Source organism: Globicephala melas, chromosome X (genome assembly GCF_963455315.2).
Source record: "Globicephala melas chromosome X, mGloMel1.2, whole genome shotgun sequence".
Classification (NCBI taxonomy): Eukaryota; Metazoa; Chordata; class Mammalia; order Artiodactyla; family Delphinidae; genus Globicephala; species Globicephala melas.
The window spans coordinates 42,463,139-42,481,329 of record NC_083335.1 but is presented as its reverse complement, the minus strand read 5'-3'; the positions used below and the strand labels follow the sequence as shown (position 1 = coordinate 42,481,329).

Sequence of the window (18,191 nt, the reverse complement as noted above, 5' to 3'; positions counted from 1 at the left end):
CGTGGGCGCGCGCGCCGCCTCGCGCCATTGAGCTGTGACCCAACCAATCAGGCTTCAGCAGAGCGCGCGGCTCCGCCCTGAAGCCCCCTGTGTCGCCTCGGAAGCGCATGCGCGGGGCGGAGCCCGCTCATTTGAATCCGGGAGGTGACGTTTGGACTCCAGAGGCTTTGGGACTGAGGAGTATTTTAGGTGAGGTGCTTTTAAACACCGGGCAAAGTGGGAGCCCCGAGGCCGAAGGGAATCAATCTCCTGACTTCTGAGTAAGACTGTCCTACAAGGTGTCGGGTTTTCCCCCAGAACGGGAATCTGCCCAATGGGTCAGTTGTCGCGGCCAAGTTCGGTCCTTGCTGGGGCAGGCTGTGAAAGGGGGTCCTTGGGGAGCGATGGGACGGTTCCACTGGAAAGGGCCAGAAGCTGCTCGCCCGCCCTTCTTTCGTAGGACCCTAAAAAACAACTCGGAACCTGGAACCTCTCGGTGGGTTAGACATGCATATTGCTCTTCTGCTCCAGCCTCATCTGTTCTAGGGAGGTGGGGTTGAGTGTCATTACGACCATTCCCTTAGTTTTTCCTATTTGAAGCCCAAAACTTAGAAGTCATTCTGGCTTCCTCTCTTTCTTTTTCCCTACATCTAATTCCTTTATTACGGCCTTGCCCAGTCTCCTTCCAAAACATTTCACAAATACCATCATTTTCTACCTTTCCTACCATTTACACCTTAGGCCAGGTTCAGATTGCAGTCATATCTCTTCTGGACTTTTGCTAGACCCTTTTAATTGTCTGTTTCCACTCCTGCACCCCTAACATTCTATTCTTCGTACTGCAGCTAAAATGATCTTAAAACATAAATCAGATGGTATCACTCCCCTCTGTAACAGTCTTTCCTTCCCCCATAGTTGCCTATGACACTTAAAAACCAAATTCCTTGTTCTGGCTTACAAGCCCCAATATAGCAGTCGCTGTCTGCCTTTTTGACTTCGTCTCCTACTACTCTGTACCTCTTTCATGCTACTACCCCCACCGACCCTCGCCTCTTACTGGTGTTGTTGCTGTTTCTTTAACACACAGAGCTCTTGCTTTAAGGTCTTAGCATATCTTGTTCTTTCCTCTCCATGAAATACCCTTCCACCAGCTCTTAACATGGTTGGTTCCTCCTGGCATTCAAATCTCAGCTTACAGTTCACATCAGAGAGGCATTCTCTGAACACTTATTCCAAAGTAGCTTCTCACCCCCACCTCTTTTCTATGACATCACTGTATATTATGTTCACTATTATTTACTTATTTATTGACTCTCACAGCTCCTCTTCACTCCACCCCCATAAGTTTCATGAGAGCACAGACCTTGACTGTTTTGTTATTTTATCCCTGGTGAGTAGAATTGTGCGTGGCATATATTGTAGATGATGCTCAGTAATTATTTATTGAATAAGTGAATTATCGGGGCATGTTTCTGTTCTGAGAATCCTTAGTTTGGCCACCAGTTTGTCTTTAACTTAGCACTGACAAAGCAGGCAGTATTAAAGATTAAAAGCAAAATCAAGGCAGGGTGGAGAAAAATAGGAGCGGAGAAAGTAACATTGAGTTCATGAGATGGATTAGTTTTGGACTCACTTATGTGATATAGCCCTTTTAAGAGAATTTGTTATGTTGCCTGTACTCTTACTGTTTTTTTCCCCTCACAAGGCTGGCTAGTGAATGTTACCTTGGAGAGTCATTTCTGTTCCTATTTAGGTCAAGGGCTTTTTGAGAAAGTTAACCTATAGCTTTTGTTGCCTGGATTGCTGTCAGTTTTTTTATTGTGTACTTGTATGCTAGGTCCTCTGTACTAAATGTGGGAATACAGGCATGTGTGATCCCTGTCTTTGTGGAGTAAAAAGGGAGGGACAGTTTGGCTGGTTAATGGTAACTTGACACTTGTTTCTGTATAGAACACGTGCAGTAATGTCACTTCAACGGAAAGTTAAGAACTCTCAGGCACGAAAGAGGACTTCACAAGGTAGTAATAGCTATCAGACTACACTCTCAGCCTGGAAAGTAACAGAGGACCTAAGTGACTCAAAGAGCATCTCGAAACATGGACAAAACAATCCAGTGGAAGATTATGAACGTGCTGATGATCAAGCAGAAGGCGCTCTGCAAATAGCACTGACATACTTTGAGAAAGGTAAGACAGATTGTTTTCCTTATGTTAAGTCCTATTCCTTTAAAAATATTCAGACTTTTTTTCTTAAGGATTTTTAAAGGAAAGCATATTTTTGCTCATTTGTGATTTTTGTTTATTTAATGCACATTTATTGAGCACTTACTACGTATCAATATGCTAGGTACTAGGGATATAGCAACAAAGCATGTTCCTGGCAGAGTGGTTTCCAAACTGTTACACATTGGGATTTCCCGAGAATCTTTAAAACCCACTGGTACCTGGCATCCACTCTTAGACTTTCTGATTTTATTGGTATGGGATACAAGCTAGGCATTGGGATTTTTTAATGGCTCCTTAGGTGATTCCAATGTGCAGCAAAGTTTGGGAACCACTGCCCTAGTTTTTGAAACAGCTTAGTCTAAGTTCAGTGCTTTTAGTTAGTTTAGAGCAGAGAAGCCAGGGCAGGATTCAGTTTTCCTGCTTTGCTGTGAAGTATTCAAGGGTTTTAAAGGCTTTGAAGGGTTTTTAGGAAGACATCTTTTACGTAAAGCTATTCCTTTGAAGAATCCTAATTTGTAACTGTTGAGGCTGAGGAGTGAGAGAGTTTTAAAATCCTCACTATTTAATACTGTTCCTCTTCCAGGTTCCATTAAAACTTCACAGAGTAAAGATAAAACCTTGGAGAAACACTTGAAAACTGTGGAAAATGTGGCATGGAAGAATGGCTTAGCTCCAGAAGGAATCGACATTCTATTAAATGTGGCACTCAGTGGCAAATTTGGTATGTCAAGGGGATAAATTTTTCAGTTTGCTATTTGTTTTGCCTTTCAGACTTTGAATTAGATTGTTGATTGGAATCAGCTGCAGTTAAAGAACTATATATTTTCCTATTCTCTTCATAAAACCAATCTGATAAGATTATATCAATAAGATGGGCCTTTCTTGTGTTCAGACTACCTTATGAACTAAAAGTTTCTATGTGCATATGCTGAAAATGGCTAGTTATCACATATCTTTACAAATAAAATGGGCCTCTCACTGTTGTGGCCTCTTCCGTTGCGGAGCTACAGGCTCCGGATGCACAGGCTCAGCGGCCATGGCTCACGGGCCCAGCCGCTCCGCGGCATGTGGGATCCTCCCGGACCGGGGCACAAACCCACGTCCCCTGCATCAGGCGGACTCTCAACCACTGCGCCACCAGGGAAGCCCCAATAAAATGAATTCTTGTCACCAAATACATGGGAGCCATTTTTAGTATTTCTCTTAGGAAGGATAGATAATAATTTAAATAGTGTTGCCAGAAGGCACATTAAGAGATCACTTGGTCTATTTTATTGCCTTTAGGTTCACTTATCTATGGCAAGTCCCTGTTGATACTGTCTCCATTCCAGTCTCTGTGGCCTTAATAGTCAAGATGCTTTTTCTTTTGTGCCAATGCTTCCTTTTCTGTTCTAAGTTCATTTGTAATGGCAGTGGGGGGAGATTCTTAGAAAGAAATAATATCTGTCCATTATTCTTTTTACTTGAGAAGAACCTTTTTACCTACCCTCACCCAAATTTAGACTTAGAGAGTATTTTAGCCCTTGAACATTCTCATTTTAAAGGTGAGGAAACTGAAGCCCAGAGTGGTTAAAGAGACTTGCTTAATCTCAGAGCTAGAACTGGGGAACTCAGATCTCCTAACTCCCCTTCTAGTGTTTATGCTGCACCACACTGCTACTGGGTTTTCTCCTTTTTTTTTTTAAATTAAGACACCTATCAAAATTGAATACTTTATATACCATTTTCTAGCCCTTGCATATTGGGTTCCTTTGTGCATACCCTATCATGTTTGCAGGTGTGTGTGTGTGTGTGTGTGTGTGTGTGTGTGTGTCTGAGAGAGAGAGACAACACATTACTAGCCAAATTCAGTATATGACTTCCAGGAATTTTAGTTCTCTATATTTTAAAAAAATTTTATTTATTTATTTTTGTCTGTGTTGGGTCTTTGTTGCTGCGTGCAGGCTTTTCTCTAGTTGCGGCGAGTGGGGGCTACTCTTCGTTGCAGTGCACGGGCTTCTCATTGCAGTGGCTTCTCTTGTTGCGGAGCACGGGCTCTAGGTGCATGGGCTTCAGTAGTTGTGGCACGCGGGCTCAGTAGTTGTGGCTCATGGACTCTAGAGCACAGGCTCAGTAGTTGTGGTGCATGGGCTTCGTTGCTCCACAGCATGTGGGATCTTCCTGGACCGGGGCTCAAACCCATGTCCCCTGCATTGGCAGGCGGGTTCTTAACCACTGTGCCACCAGGCAAGTCCCTAGTTCTCTATTTTTACCTGATTAGTTCTCTTTGTTTTCCTACAAAGTTAAATTTGACCTAATAAAATTGGTCTTCTTCTAAGTGGTTTCAAATTGGTTTTGACAAATTTCTAGGAATTCATATTTAACTGATTAGTGTTTATCGAGAACAATTCTATCTATCCCTTCTCCCCTTAAAACATGTATAGAATGTACAGATGTTTTCTATTTTGGAATTTCTCTTTTCTTTTTTGATATCTCAGAAATTAATGTTTAGAAGGTTTTTGTGATGTTTGCCAGGTCTTATTGCAAATGCATGCATGTTTCAAAATGCATGCCTCAGAGTTAGAAACTTGTATGTAACAATTTAAAAAATAATCTCTGGCTTTCTAGTCTAATTTCGTTTTTCTGTTGAGCTGGAATTTGGTGACATTATATGTAGCCTCATTAATTGCTTTTCTCCTTTTAGTTATTTCTGTGATATCCACCATCACTACCAGATCTTTATATGTAGCTCTTTTGCTAAGTTGAAATACATATTGAGGGGCAGGTGTGCTAGAAATGTCATAATTAGGTACAAAGGGACTTTGGACTCTTTAGTAATTGAAAAGTCACTGGGAAGTAAGAATAGAGTCTATATTGAATTCTCCCTTTGAATTTGGTACATGTGTAAAGTGTTAGCGGTCAGACTGTTGTAAACTTTACAAGGGTTGGGGGATGGGAGTAGGGGAGAAGAGAGGAGTAAAAACAAGATACCATGAGACTGGAAAGCAGAGATTTTTATTCTTGTGATTCATTACCTGCCATCACTGCTTCCTTTCTTCTCCACAGAATGATGGGGTAGGAATTGATGAGATATATTGAAGTTATGTAGGATATATAAATCTAGAGATCTGATGTACAACATGATGACTATAGTTAGTAATATTGTATAGAATACTGGAAATTTGCAAGAGAATAGATTTCATGTGCTCTTACCACACACAAAGAATGGTAACTATGTGAGGAGATAAAATGTTAATTAACTTGACTGTAGTAGTCATTTTATTATATATAGGTATATAGTATCTGCCGGGTGTTGGTTCCAGGACCCCCTGCGGATACAAAAATCCTAGGATGCTCAAATCCCTTGATAAAATGGCGTAATATTTGCATATAACCTACACACATCCTCCTATATACTTTAAATCATCTCTAGATTACTTATAATACCTAATACAATGTAAACACTAGGTAAATAGTTGTAAATACAATGTAAATGCCACGTAAATAGTTGTCTTGTGTGGCTAATTCAAGTTTTGTTTTTTGGAACTTTCTGGAATTTTTTTTAAACGAATATTTTCTGTCTGTGGTTGGTTGAATCCACAGGTGCATCTTATCCATATCCATATGGATATGGAGGGCTGATTATATCATATCATCATGTTGTGCATCTTAAATATATACAGTTTTTATTAAAAAATAAGAGGTCTACACTAGTAGGAAAAGAAAAGATGTATAAGATGTTTCTGAGAATGCTACTTGCAGGCGAAGTTAAGAACAGTGTTATCTTGGTGAATGGATGTGATCACCGTGCTATAATGCATGTAAGACAGCGTTTAAAGACCTGTATGTTTCTAAGAATGCTACTTGTGGGAGAAATTGAGAACAGTGTTATACTGAATGGATGTGATTACCACGCTATAATACCTGTAAAACAGTGGTTAAAGACACATGTATCCAAGATATTGTTGAGGCTTCTACTTGCATGAGAAGTTGAGAACACTGTTTTTTCCAGTGAATGGTTGTGATCACCACTGTATAATGTGAATAAAACAATGTTTAAATACAAAAAGAAATTGATGATATACATGTATATTTAATTATTGAAGCCTTAATAAGCAGAAGTTGACATAGGGTATACACAAAACTACTTGCAAACTCACTTCTATTAGCAGATGGGAGGATAGCATAGAAGCCAAGAGAGTATGATGGAAAGATTGGACCAATATAGAATGATATTACTACCAGCTAATAGTATAGTTGTTTGATTCTGCTATCCTTCCCACTTTTGGGGGGGGAATGGAGACTAGAAATATATCTATTTATTCTTAAATGTAGCAGCTCATGCAAGATATCTTAGAGTAGCTTTAAATAAATCAGAATCTATTATGCCATTTTAAAAAGTCCTTGAAATTTTCCTAGGAGTAAAAGACTTCTTTTGAGGTGTAATTCACGTACCATAAAATTCACCCTTTTGAAGCATACAATTCAGGTTTTTTTTTTTTTTAGCATATTCATAGAGTTGTGCAACCATCACCACTATCTAATTTCCAAACATTTTCATCATGCCAAGAAGAAATCCTGTACTCATCCTCCCTTGTTAGATAAAAATATTAGAACCAAAGAATTTGCTTTATAGTTTATATTAAAAGTTAAAGGTACATTTTTGTTTCAAACTATGTTTTATAATGATGATAAGAGATATTGAATATTATTTTATTGCCTTCAATGTGAAGTGAACTTTTTAGGACTAAGAGTTAATAATAGTAAGGAAACAGTCAAGATCCCAAAATGTAGTTTGATTTAGAGTTTGTCTGCTTTCCAGGGAGTGCTGTAAACACTCGGATATTCAAGTGTATGATTCCAGCAACTCTAATATCAGAAGATTCTGTGGTTACGGCGGTCTCTTGGCTTTGTGTTGGCAAGTGTTCTGGTAGCACCAAGGTAATCTTTTTAAACACTTTGATGGTAAGTCCTTCAGAACTACTTAAGGGCTGGCAAGGAAGAGCCACTTATGGAGTAATGGCAGTGGCCTTTTGTGCAAAGCCTGTAGTTTTGGAACAATGTAGCTTGATGCAAGGAGTCTGTTCAAACAGAAATTTTTACTGAGAGATAAAATTTATTATCCTTCTTTGTGCTAGAGGCTTCTAAAACAGCCCTGAGGGGGAAATTAAGCTCTCTGCAAGTTATATTTCTCTAAAGATAAGCATTTTGTCTCTCAATAGGTACTTTTTTATCGTTGGCTGGTTGCAATGTTTGACTTCATTGATCACAAGGAGCAAATTAACTTACTCTATGGCTTCTTTTTTGCTTCATTGCAAGATGATGCACTGGTAAGTAAAAATTGGACAGCATCATGCATCGATCAAATGGTACGCGCTTGTATATCGATGCACCATATGTGCTTCAAAGTGCCACACCACTTTCCTTACTTATTTTAAAATATATGAAACACATAGAAAAGTATAAAGAGTAACATAAAAAACATCTTTACACCTGTCTCTCAGTTTAACAAATAAAATTTTTATAGCATTTGCTTTATATCTTTTTTAAGGAAATAATTGTAACAGATAGAATTGAGTTCACATTGGAGTCTCTTTGCTGATCTAGAGCAATGATTGCCACCTTTTCCCTTTTAAACCACTTCAACAGGGTCCTTGGAGTCACTTATTGTACAGTTTCTTTTTTCTTTTTTTTTAACATCTTTATTGGAGTATAATTGCTTTACAATGGTGTGTTAGTTTCTGCTTTATAACAAAGTGAATCAGTTATACATATACATATGTTCCCATATCTCTTCCCTCTTGCGTCTCCCTCCCTCCCACCCTCCCTATCCCACTCCTCTAGGTGGTCACAAACCACCTAGCTGATCTCCCTGTGCTATGCGGCTGCTTCCCACTAGCTATCTGTTTTACATTTGGTAGTGTATATATGTCCATGCCACTCTCTCACTTTGTCACAGCTTACCCTTCCCCCTCCCCATATCCTCAAGTCCATTCTCTAGTAGGTCTGTGTCTTTATTCCTATCTTACCCCTAGGTTCTTCATGACATTTTTTCCCCTTAGATTCCGTATATATGTATTAGCATACGGTATTTGTCTTTCTCTTTCTGATTTACTTCACTCTGTATGACAGACTCTAGGTCTATCCACCTCACTAAAAATAACTCAATTTCGTTTCTTTTTATGGCTGAGTAATATTGCATTGTATATATGTGCCACGTCTCCTTTATCCATTCATCTGATGATGGACACTTAGGTTGGTTGCTTCCATCTCCGGGCTGCAGTGAATATTTTGGTACATGACTCTTTTTGAATTATGGTTTTCTCAGGGTATATGCCCAGTAGTGGGATTGCTGGGTCATGTGGTAGTTCTATTTGTAGTTTTTTAAGGAACCTCCATACTGTTCTCCATAGTGGCTGTACCAGTTCACATTCCCACCAGCAGTGCAAGAGTGTTTCCTTTTCTCCACACTCTCTCCAGCATTTATTGTTTGTAGATTTTTTGATGATGGCCATTCTGACCGGTGTGAGATGATATCTCATTGTAGTTTTGATTTGCATTTCTCTAATGATTAATGATGTTGAGCATTCTTTCATGTGTTTGTTGGCAATCTGTATATCTTCTTTGGAGAAACGTCTATTTAGGTCTTCTGCCCATTTTTGGATTGGGTTGTTTGTTTTTTTGTTATTGAGCTTCATGAGCTGCTTGTAAATTTTGGAGATTAATCCTTTGTCAGTTGCTTCATTTGCAAATATTTTCTCCCATTCTGAGGGTTGTCTTTTGGTCTTGTTTATGGTTTCCAGTTTCTTGATTAACACTGTGAAAACCTCATCAGAATTAATGAGGAGAGGATTACTTTTCATGAGATGCCAATGGGCTGATTTTGATAAAATAGCATAATTATTCCCATTGAAAACGTTAATAACTCTAAGAAATCAATCTACTGTCCACATGGAGGACTTTCAAGGACCATCAGTAGTTCACAGACCATGTGAACCATTCATCTAACTGAATTCCTCTTGCTTCTGGAAAGGGAATTCATTCATTGATTTCATTTTTAAAAAATTGACTGTGTTCATTGCATTGATCGAGGCAATGTAGAAGATTCAAAGTTTAGCAGAGAGTTTCCATATTCCAGGGGTTTATAATCCAGTTGGGGGACTAAGGAAAGCAGATAAAGTTAAATAATGTATAAGTTAAATTATCAAAGACAGTATATGTTAACACGAGGATAATAATTGCTGTGATATTCCCAGGAAGGAAAGAACACTGTAAACCAGAGTGATTAGAAAAAGCATCATAAAGTATGTAGGCATTGAGCTAGGCCGTGAAGGTTGTGTAGGATTTGAGATTTGGTGTTTGATATGACAGGAATATTTCAAGCAAAGTTGTGAACTGTGTAAATTGTATTTCAAGAGACCTTAAATAGATCAGATTGACTTAATTACAATTGGTGTCAAGCAGTGGTGGGTGGTAAGGCTGAAAAAGTTGGGTGAGGAAAAATTGTAGAGGTCTTTAAATGTGATGGTAAGGAATTTGAACTTTATCCTATATCCAGTGGGGAAATCACTGAAAAACTTGGGGCAGAACATGTTGAAAGCAACACTGTAGGAAGCTGTATCTAGTAGTGCCAAACATTATGAATTATGATGGAGGCTAGAGTCAGGAAAACTAATTAGGAGACTAACTTGATGATGACATCCTAAACTAGCAGTTCTCAGATACGCTCTGTGGACCCCTTGAGGCTCCCTGAGAACCTTTCAGGAGGTCTCAGTGGTTCAAGTTATCTTTATAGCAATATCAAGATGTTATTAGCTATTTTCACTGTGTTGACATTTGTACTGATGGTGGATAAAACTGCTGGCGCCTTAGCACAAATAAGGGCAGTGGGGCCAGACTGTACTAGTGGTCATTGTGTTCTTCACTGCAGTAAAAAACAAAAATGCTAGTTTTACTTAATACTGTCCCAAATGAAGCAGTAAAAATTACTTCATTAATTATATTAAACTTCAACCTGTGAGACACATCTTTAATATTATGTTTGATGAAATGGGAAGTACAAATAAATCCCTTCTGCATACTAAAGTACAACAGTTGTCCTGAGGAAAAGCACTTGTGTGATTGAGTTGTGAGCTAAACCAGCTGCTTTTTTCACAGAATACCATTTTTACTTCAAAGAGTGACTGACATATAAAATGTGGTTATTCAGACTTGGGTATTTGGCAGATGTTTTCTTGAAAATGAACAAAGTGAGCTGGTCATTTCAAAGAAAACAACTGGCACTGTTTTTTGCCAGTGATAAAATTTGAGCTTTTAAGCGAAAATTACAAGTTTGGAAAATTTGTATCTGCCACTGTGAACTTGACAGCTTCCCAATACTTAAAGACTTTCCTGATGAGGATGGTAGCAATATTAATGAATGTGATTTTTAGATATTGTATAATGAAATGTGTCAATATTTGGAAGCTTGGTATAGCTGATTTCCAAATTATCAAGTATGATATTATGAAATTATGCATGGGTAAAAGAGCCATCCAAAGTGTAAGATATATCAATGAATTTTAATGGAACAGAGTACAAAGACGGTTCATTGATAAGATTTCAGATTCCACATTGCAGCTGTTCCCTAAGAGGCTATCACTTACCAAGTTTTAGTGAAGTATCAAAGACTAATATCCGCGATTTTCTGAAAAGGCTATTAAAATATTACTTTCTTCTCCAACTACATATCTGTGTGAGGCTGGCTTTTCTTCATGTACTTCAATCAGAACAACATATTGTAGCGGATTTAATGCAGAAGCAGAGAATCCAGCTGTATTCTATTAAGTCAGAAACATTAAAGAAATTTGTAGAAATGTAAAACTGTGTCACTCTAAGTCATTTTTGGGGAAAATATAGTTATTTTTCATAAAATATTTCATTTATTGTTAGCATGTGATGGGCTTATTTTTATTTTTATTTTTTGCAGTACGCAGGCCTCTCACCGCTGTGGCCTCTCCCGCTGCGGAGCACAGGCTCCAGACGCGCAGGCTCAGCGGCCATGGCTCACGGGCCCAGCCGCTCTGCGGCACGTGGGATCCTCCCGGACCGGGGCACGAACCCGTGTCCCTTGCATCGGCAGGCGGACTCTCAACCACTGCGCCACCAGGGAAGCCCTGGGCTTATTTTTTAAATGAGTTAGTAAACATTTAAAAATTTCCGAGTTTTAGTTTCTTATATGGTAAATATCAACAGATATAAACCAGATAAACAAAAGCTCTTTGGGGTCCTCTAATTTTTAAGAATGTAAAGAGTCCCAAGACCAAAAAGTTTGAGAATCACTATCCTAGACTAAGGGGAATGAAAAATTGAAAGGACAAATTTTAGGGGAAATTGTAAAGGAAGAATTGACTTGCTACCTATATTGGATTAAGGGAAGGGTCAAGAGATGAAGATCCAAGTTTTTAAGGCAGCATGACTCAGAATGATGGTACCTTTGACCGTAAAAGGGAATTTGTGAAATGGAGGTAGTTTTGGAAGGAATATAATATGTTTGGCTTTAGATGTACAAAGTTTGAGGCTACATCCTTTAGAAATTCACTCAATGAACATTTATTAACCACATAATATGAATGGCATTAAACTAGTATTAGAAATACAAATATGAGTTAGAATAAGTTAACTATAAGCCTCATATAGTTAAATTATATGAGGCTTATATGCCAGGCACTAGTATACTTTATATACACAGTATTTCATCATCTCTAAGATGCCATTAGTGTTAAGATGCATCATTATCTTATGAACCATTACAATAGAATGCTGCCATTAAAGCTATCACATGATATGGATTTTAGGATTAGTTCTGTTTTCAGAGATGTTAAAATGTAGAGAAAGAAATGTTAGACTATGTAAAATATTTTTTTCCCAGTTCTGAGGGTCTGAAAGTTCTTTTCTTACATCAGTATTCTAAAAAAAAATTTATTGAGCACCTACTATTTTCTACACTTGTGCTACCAGTATAGTAGCCACTAACTTCATTTGACTAAGTGAGCACTGGGAATGTGGCTAGGCCAAACTGAAATGTGTTGTAAGTGTAAAACACACACTAGATAAGAAGTGGTTTTAACTCACATGAACCTCTTGCGAGCCTTATGTGGTATACACTTTTTTTTTTTTTCTTTGTGGTATGCAGGCCTCTCACTGTTGTGGCCTCTCCCACCGCGGAGCACAGGCTCCGGATGCGCAGGCTCAGCGGCCATGGCTCACGGGCCCAGCCGCTCCACAGCACGTGGGATCCTCCCGGACTGGGGCACGAACCCGCGTCCCCTACATCGGCAGGCGACTCCCAACCACTGCGCCACCAGGGAAGCCCTGTGGTATACACTTTTATCCCCATTTTAGAGGTGAGGAAGCTGAGGCACAGAGAAGTCAAATAATTACCCAGAGTCACGTGACTAGAGCCAGAATTTATGGAAAATGATATTCCCATTTTAGAGATGAGACAACTGAGGCTTGGAAAAGTTACATAACTTGGCTAAGGTAAGCTATCTAGTAAGAGGCTGAGCCTTGAAGGTCTTTAAATGTAGTAGGAGAGAAGATAAGTACAGTGTGAATAAATCCTGTGATAGTATCCACAGAGTTCCATGTGAGTATAAAGGAGAGGTAGCAAAATAAGACTGGGGATCAGGGTTAAAGTCATAGGAATTTGTTTTCAACAGGAAGAGACATGGGTGTTGATGTCAATACGTTTGTGGGTTAGTAAGGGAGATGATTGAGGGAATTCCTGGCCAGTGGTTTTAGTGATTTTTTTTCCTCAAAGTTTCACTTAAGTAGGAGGCAAGGTCTTCTGCTGAGAATGAGGATGGGAAGATAGAATATTATGTTTGAGGAGAGAGTATACATTTTGAAATAGCTTTCGGTGGTAATAGAAATAGGAGGTTAGAGACACCGTTCTGAAGGACCAGATGAGTTTAGGGAGCACGAATTTGTGATAGGTAATTTCTCCAGGGTGGGACAAGGAGGCAAGAGAGTGACCGCCGATGGATCAGGAAGTCTAGAGAGAAAAGGGAGAAGGTGAAGACAAAACAGGGCAGATGGGGAGCACACGCAGCTGAGGTTCAGGATGCCTTGGTGACATTCAGGAAATGTATTGGGTTTAAAAACTGGAATAATAGAAATTGTAGCAGTGGAGTTTAAGATTTCAGGAGGGGGTGGTTCAATGTGATGACAAGATTCAGAGTGACAATGGGGTGAGTTGTTGAAGTAGTGTGAGGGGATGAAGGTTATTGGAATTGAAATTTTCTCTATCCTTATGGATTTATTGTTGTTGCTGCCCATTTATCAATTATAGAGGGAGGTATGTTGAAAATCTCCCACTATGAAGGCAGATTTGTTAGTTTTCCTTTAAAGTTCTGTCAAATTTTACTTTATATATTTTGAGTCTATTATTAGGTATATGCACAATTATAGTTTTCATATATTGTCCTGCTGAATCAAACCTTTATCATGGAGTTGCCCTTTGTTAGAAATGCTTTTTGTTTTAGTCATTTCGTTTGATATTGACATTGGCTAGTATATTGCTTGGTATATTACCATCTTTTGGTTTTTTGAAAAATCTTCTTTTGCCCTCGTGTCTTAGATGCCCCTTTTATTTATTTATTTTTAAAAAACTATTTTCTTTTTATATTTTTGGCTGCATCAGGTCTTAGTTGCGGCACGTGGGATCTTTCGTTGCAGCACGGGCTCTTCGTTGTGGTGCGCGGGCTTCTCTTTAGTTGTGGCGCGGGCTCCAGGGTGTGTGGGCTCTGTAGTTGTGGCGCACAGGGTCCAGAGCACATGGGCTTTGTAGTTTGTGGCACTCGAGCAGGCTGTCTCTTTGAGGCTCACAGTGTGGGCTTTGTTGCCCCATGGCATGTGGGATCTTAGCTCCCCAACCAGGGATCGAACCTGCATCCCCTGCATTGGAAGGCAGATTCTTTACCGCTGGACCACCAGGGAAATCCCTTAGATGCCTCTTTTCAATAGCATATAACTAGATTTTATTTTTAAATCCTGTCTGATGATTTTCACTTTTACCTGGAAAATTAGTTTATTTACTTTTGTAGTGATTGTTGATACAGTAGAAATGAATTGAAATATCAGTATCTTATTTTGAGCTTTCTAAATGATCTGCTTTTTTCTGATTCTTTCCCTCATCCCTCTTATTTTGGATTGATTGTGGTTTTCCCCCATTCTTGGTTGGAAATTACACATTCTGTGTGTGTTGTTTTAGCTGTTATTGTACCTATTTTAACATGCATATATAGTGTAAAATGTAAAACAGTGTCATCCTTCTTACTGTTTTTCTTTTGTTTGGAAAATGTAGTTATTTTTCATAAAATATGTCATCTAGCATATAATGGGTTTATTATTTTTTAATGAATTAATAACTTTATAATGTTCTCAGTTTAAATTTTTAATTTTTTTTCTTAAAGTCTAAAGGTAACTAATATCTTTACCTTCATCTTGAATGATACAAGGACCTTAGAATGCTTTAACTCTGATCACACCCCTCCCAGATTATATGCTATTATCTGGTTTTAGTTCTGGCTCTTTCTTCTCCATCCTCCTCCACATACACATACAGTAGACATTATTTTCTTCACAGTTGGTGTTTGTCTAGATTTGCCCACATATTTGCCAATATCTTTGCTCATCATTTGTTTTTGCATCTCAGACCTTCAATCGAGTTCATTTTCTAGAATATTCTTTCAGTAAAATCTTTGCCTAAAAATATCTTTACTATGCCCTTGCTCTTGAAAATTGGTTCTGCTGTGTGTAGAACTCTAGGGTGACAGTGAAATTCTCTCAGGACATTGACAATATTGCACTGGCACCTCCTTTCCATTGTTGTCGAATCAGTCTAATTGTAGTATGTCATTTCTTTTCTCGCTGGATACTTTTTTAAAACAGCTTTGTTGAGATGTAACTCACATACCATACAGTCCACTCAAAGTAAAATCCACTGGTTTTTAGTATGTTCACAGATATGTTCAACCATGAACAGAATCAGTTTTAGAACATTTTCATCACCTCAAAAATCTCATACCTCTTGGGAAACCAAAAAAGTCATGTGACTTGCTTTATTGTGACATTCTTTCACTTTATTAAAAAAAAACTCATACCTTTTAGCTATCACCCCCATCTTCCTATTTAGAGGTTCTTAAGCAACTCTTAATCTATTTTGTGTCTTTAGAGATTTGCCTATTCTGGACATTTCACATAAATGGAATCATACAATATGGGGTCTTTTTTTCTTTTTCTTTTCTTTTTGTTTTTGGCTGCCCTGCGCAGCATGCAGGATCCTAGTTCCCCAACCAGAGATCAAACCCAGGTTCCCTAGAGTGGAAGCATGGAGTCTTAACCACTGGACCGCCAGGGAAGTCCCTAATATGGGGTCTTTTTTGACTGGCTTCTTTTACTTAGCATAATGCTTTCAAGATTCAGCCATGTTGTCAGCATGTATGAGTACTTCATTCTTTTAACCTGTTATCTTTTTTCCATAATGTAAAATTTACCATTTTAACTATTTTAAGTGTTATTAATGGTTATAAATTTTTAAGTGTTATTAATTTTTGTGTTATTAATTGTTATTAATTGCATTCATAATGTTGTACAACCATCACTGCTATCTATTTTCAAAACTTTTGTATTACCATAAACAGAAACTCTCTAGCCAGTAAGCAATAACTCCCCATTCCTCCTCCACCCAGCCCCTGGGAACCTCTAATCTACTTTCTGTCTATGAATTTGCCTATTCTAGGTGCCTCATATAAGTGGAATCATCCAGTATTTGTCCTTTTGTGTCTGGCTTCTTTCACTTAGCGTGTCTTCAAAGTTCATCCATGTTATAGCATGTGTCAGAACTTCATTTTTATGGCTGAATAGTATTCCATTGTATGTTTATACCACATTTTGTTTATCCATTATCTGTTGATGAACCCTTGGGTTGTTTCTATCTTTTGGCTAACATGAATAATGCTGCAGTAAACGTTGGCATGCAAGTGCCTGTACAAGTCCCTGCTTAGAATTCTTTTGGATACATACTTAGGAGTTCTTCCAGGCAGGGACTGAGCCTCTTATAACCCAGGTATTTAGTATTGTAAACTTCATAAGAGCAGACCTTTTTGTCTGTTTTATCCACTGCTTAATAAGTACTTGTTTCATGAGTGAATGAATGAATAGGAGCTATTCATAAATGTTTGTCAAATAATTGCAATATACTTGAGTAGTTTTCATGATGCTGACTAGAGAGTTTCTTGCTCAGCATGGCAGAGGGGAAGGGGGCCTGCTTTTTTTCTTTTTCTTTTCTTTTTTTCTATCTTTTAAAAAATACTTACTGAAGTATACATACACAAAATTACTTATAAGTTATCAGCTCAATTAATTTTTATAAACCGAACATATTTGTATAAATATCAGCCAGATCAAGAAATAGGGATCCTAACTTTTAAAAGCATTAAAAGTCACAACTTGGCAGGCGCCTGACTCTGTAGTGACTGAGATGTGGTGGTTAACTATTTGCCAGAAAAGCAATTGTAAAGTCTTAGATGCACATGAATTTTTCCTTTCTAGATGTGATTAAAGGAGAATGTCAGATAGAATGCTGGGACCTAGGGTGGCACTCGTTTCATACCCAACATGATAAACAGTATTGCTAATGGTTCATATCCTAGGGATGTGAGGCAGTGAGTTTCTTTTGTTTTTTGGTTTTTTTTTTACTGAAAGTTACTATATTTTGTGTACAATGTGGCAGACTTGGTCATAACATGTATTCTTTCCTTAAAAACAAGAAGACCCTATATATAAATCCACACTTATTACAAGTATGTTCATTCTTTATCAACCCATTTCTAAGTAAAGGAGTGGCAATATGGAATGCTGTACTTCAAAGTTTAGAATCAAGACTACTAAATTTGAGTTTGTTTAAAGAAAATCTTTGCTTTTGTTGCCTTCTCTAGTCCTATTTAATAATTTACTTTTTCAGTTTCCTAACGTTTAAAGCAGGTATTGGCAATTTTTTTCTTAAAGGGCCAGGTAGTAAATATTTAGGTTTGAGTGCCATACTGTCACAAGTACTCACTCTGCTGGTGTAGTGCAAAAGCAGCTACAGACAGTAAATACATAAATGAATGACTGTGTTCCAATAAAACTTTATTCACAATAACCAGCAGTGGGCTGGATTTGACCCACAGGTTGTTGTTTACCCATCCCTCCAATAGAGTATTATTTCCTTGTCTGATAAACAGATATTCTTAATTTAATGAACTCTAATTTATTGGTTTTTTTTATGTTTTATTTTATGGTTATCATTTTTTTTTAATGAAAGAAAAACACTGCCACCCTCTGGTCCTGAAGATATTCTACTCTAGTTTTCTTCTAGAACAGGTATCAGCAAACTTTTCCTGTAAAGGGCCAGATAGTGAATATCTTAGGCTTTGCAGGCCACTCAGTCTGTGTCACAACTGCTCAGCTCTGCTGTTGTAGTGAGAAAGCAGCCATGGCCAATACATAAATGAGTGACTGCGGCTGTGTTCCAGTAAAGCTTGATTTGCAAAAACAGGTGGACTGTAGTTTGCTGACCCCTGATCTAGAATAAAACCTCAACAAATGGACGCTCAAAATGAAGTGGTATAAGGGAACCAAGGAATCATTTAGTAGTTTAACAAATTTATTATGTGATATTTGCCAAACTGAGGGCTAAATGATTAATTAAATTCTGGTATATCCACTCACTGGAATATTAAGATCATTGAAAATGATCATTTTGAAGACCAAGTAACATGGGAAAACACTTTTAAGTGGGAAATCAGGATAAAAATTTTAAGTTTGTATCTTAATAAATATGGACCTACTAGAAGGAATACATGAATTTTTGTTAGGTAGAAGAATCTTTTTCTGGTTTTCAAATTGTCTGCATTGTCGTTGTATTCCAAAAATAACTTTAAAATGGCATAAAGGGGTGCCAATTAAAACTATTGTTTTTTT

At 38.0% G+C, this 18,191-nt stretch overlaps 1 protein-coding gene across 2 annotated transcripts in view; it reads left to right on the top strand.

Annotated features, from left to right (window-relative positions):
* Positions 1-18,191, top strand: part of CENPI (centromere protein I) — a 58,194-nt gene that overhangs the window by 12,984 nt on the left and 27,019 nt on the right. Inside the window, exons 1-5 of one of the 2 annotated variants that reach the window (XM_030840533.2) lie at positions 163-189; positions 1,930-2,165; positions 2,788-2,925; positions 7,006-7,124; positions 7,406-7,513. In XM_030840533.2, the coding sequence (XP_030696393.1) occupies positions 1,943-2,165; positions 2,788-2,925; positions 7,006-7,124; positions 7,406-7,513 (588 nt within the window). In that variant the 5' untranslated portion in view covers positions 163-189; positions 1,930-1,942. Of the gene's footprint in view, positions 1-162; positions 190-1,929; positions 2,166-2,787; positions 2,926-7,005; positions 7,125-7,405; positions 7,514-18,191 lie in introns of those variants that run through there. The other variant, XM_060292732.1, reaches the window with a different exon arrangement.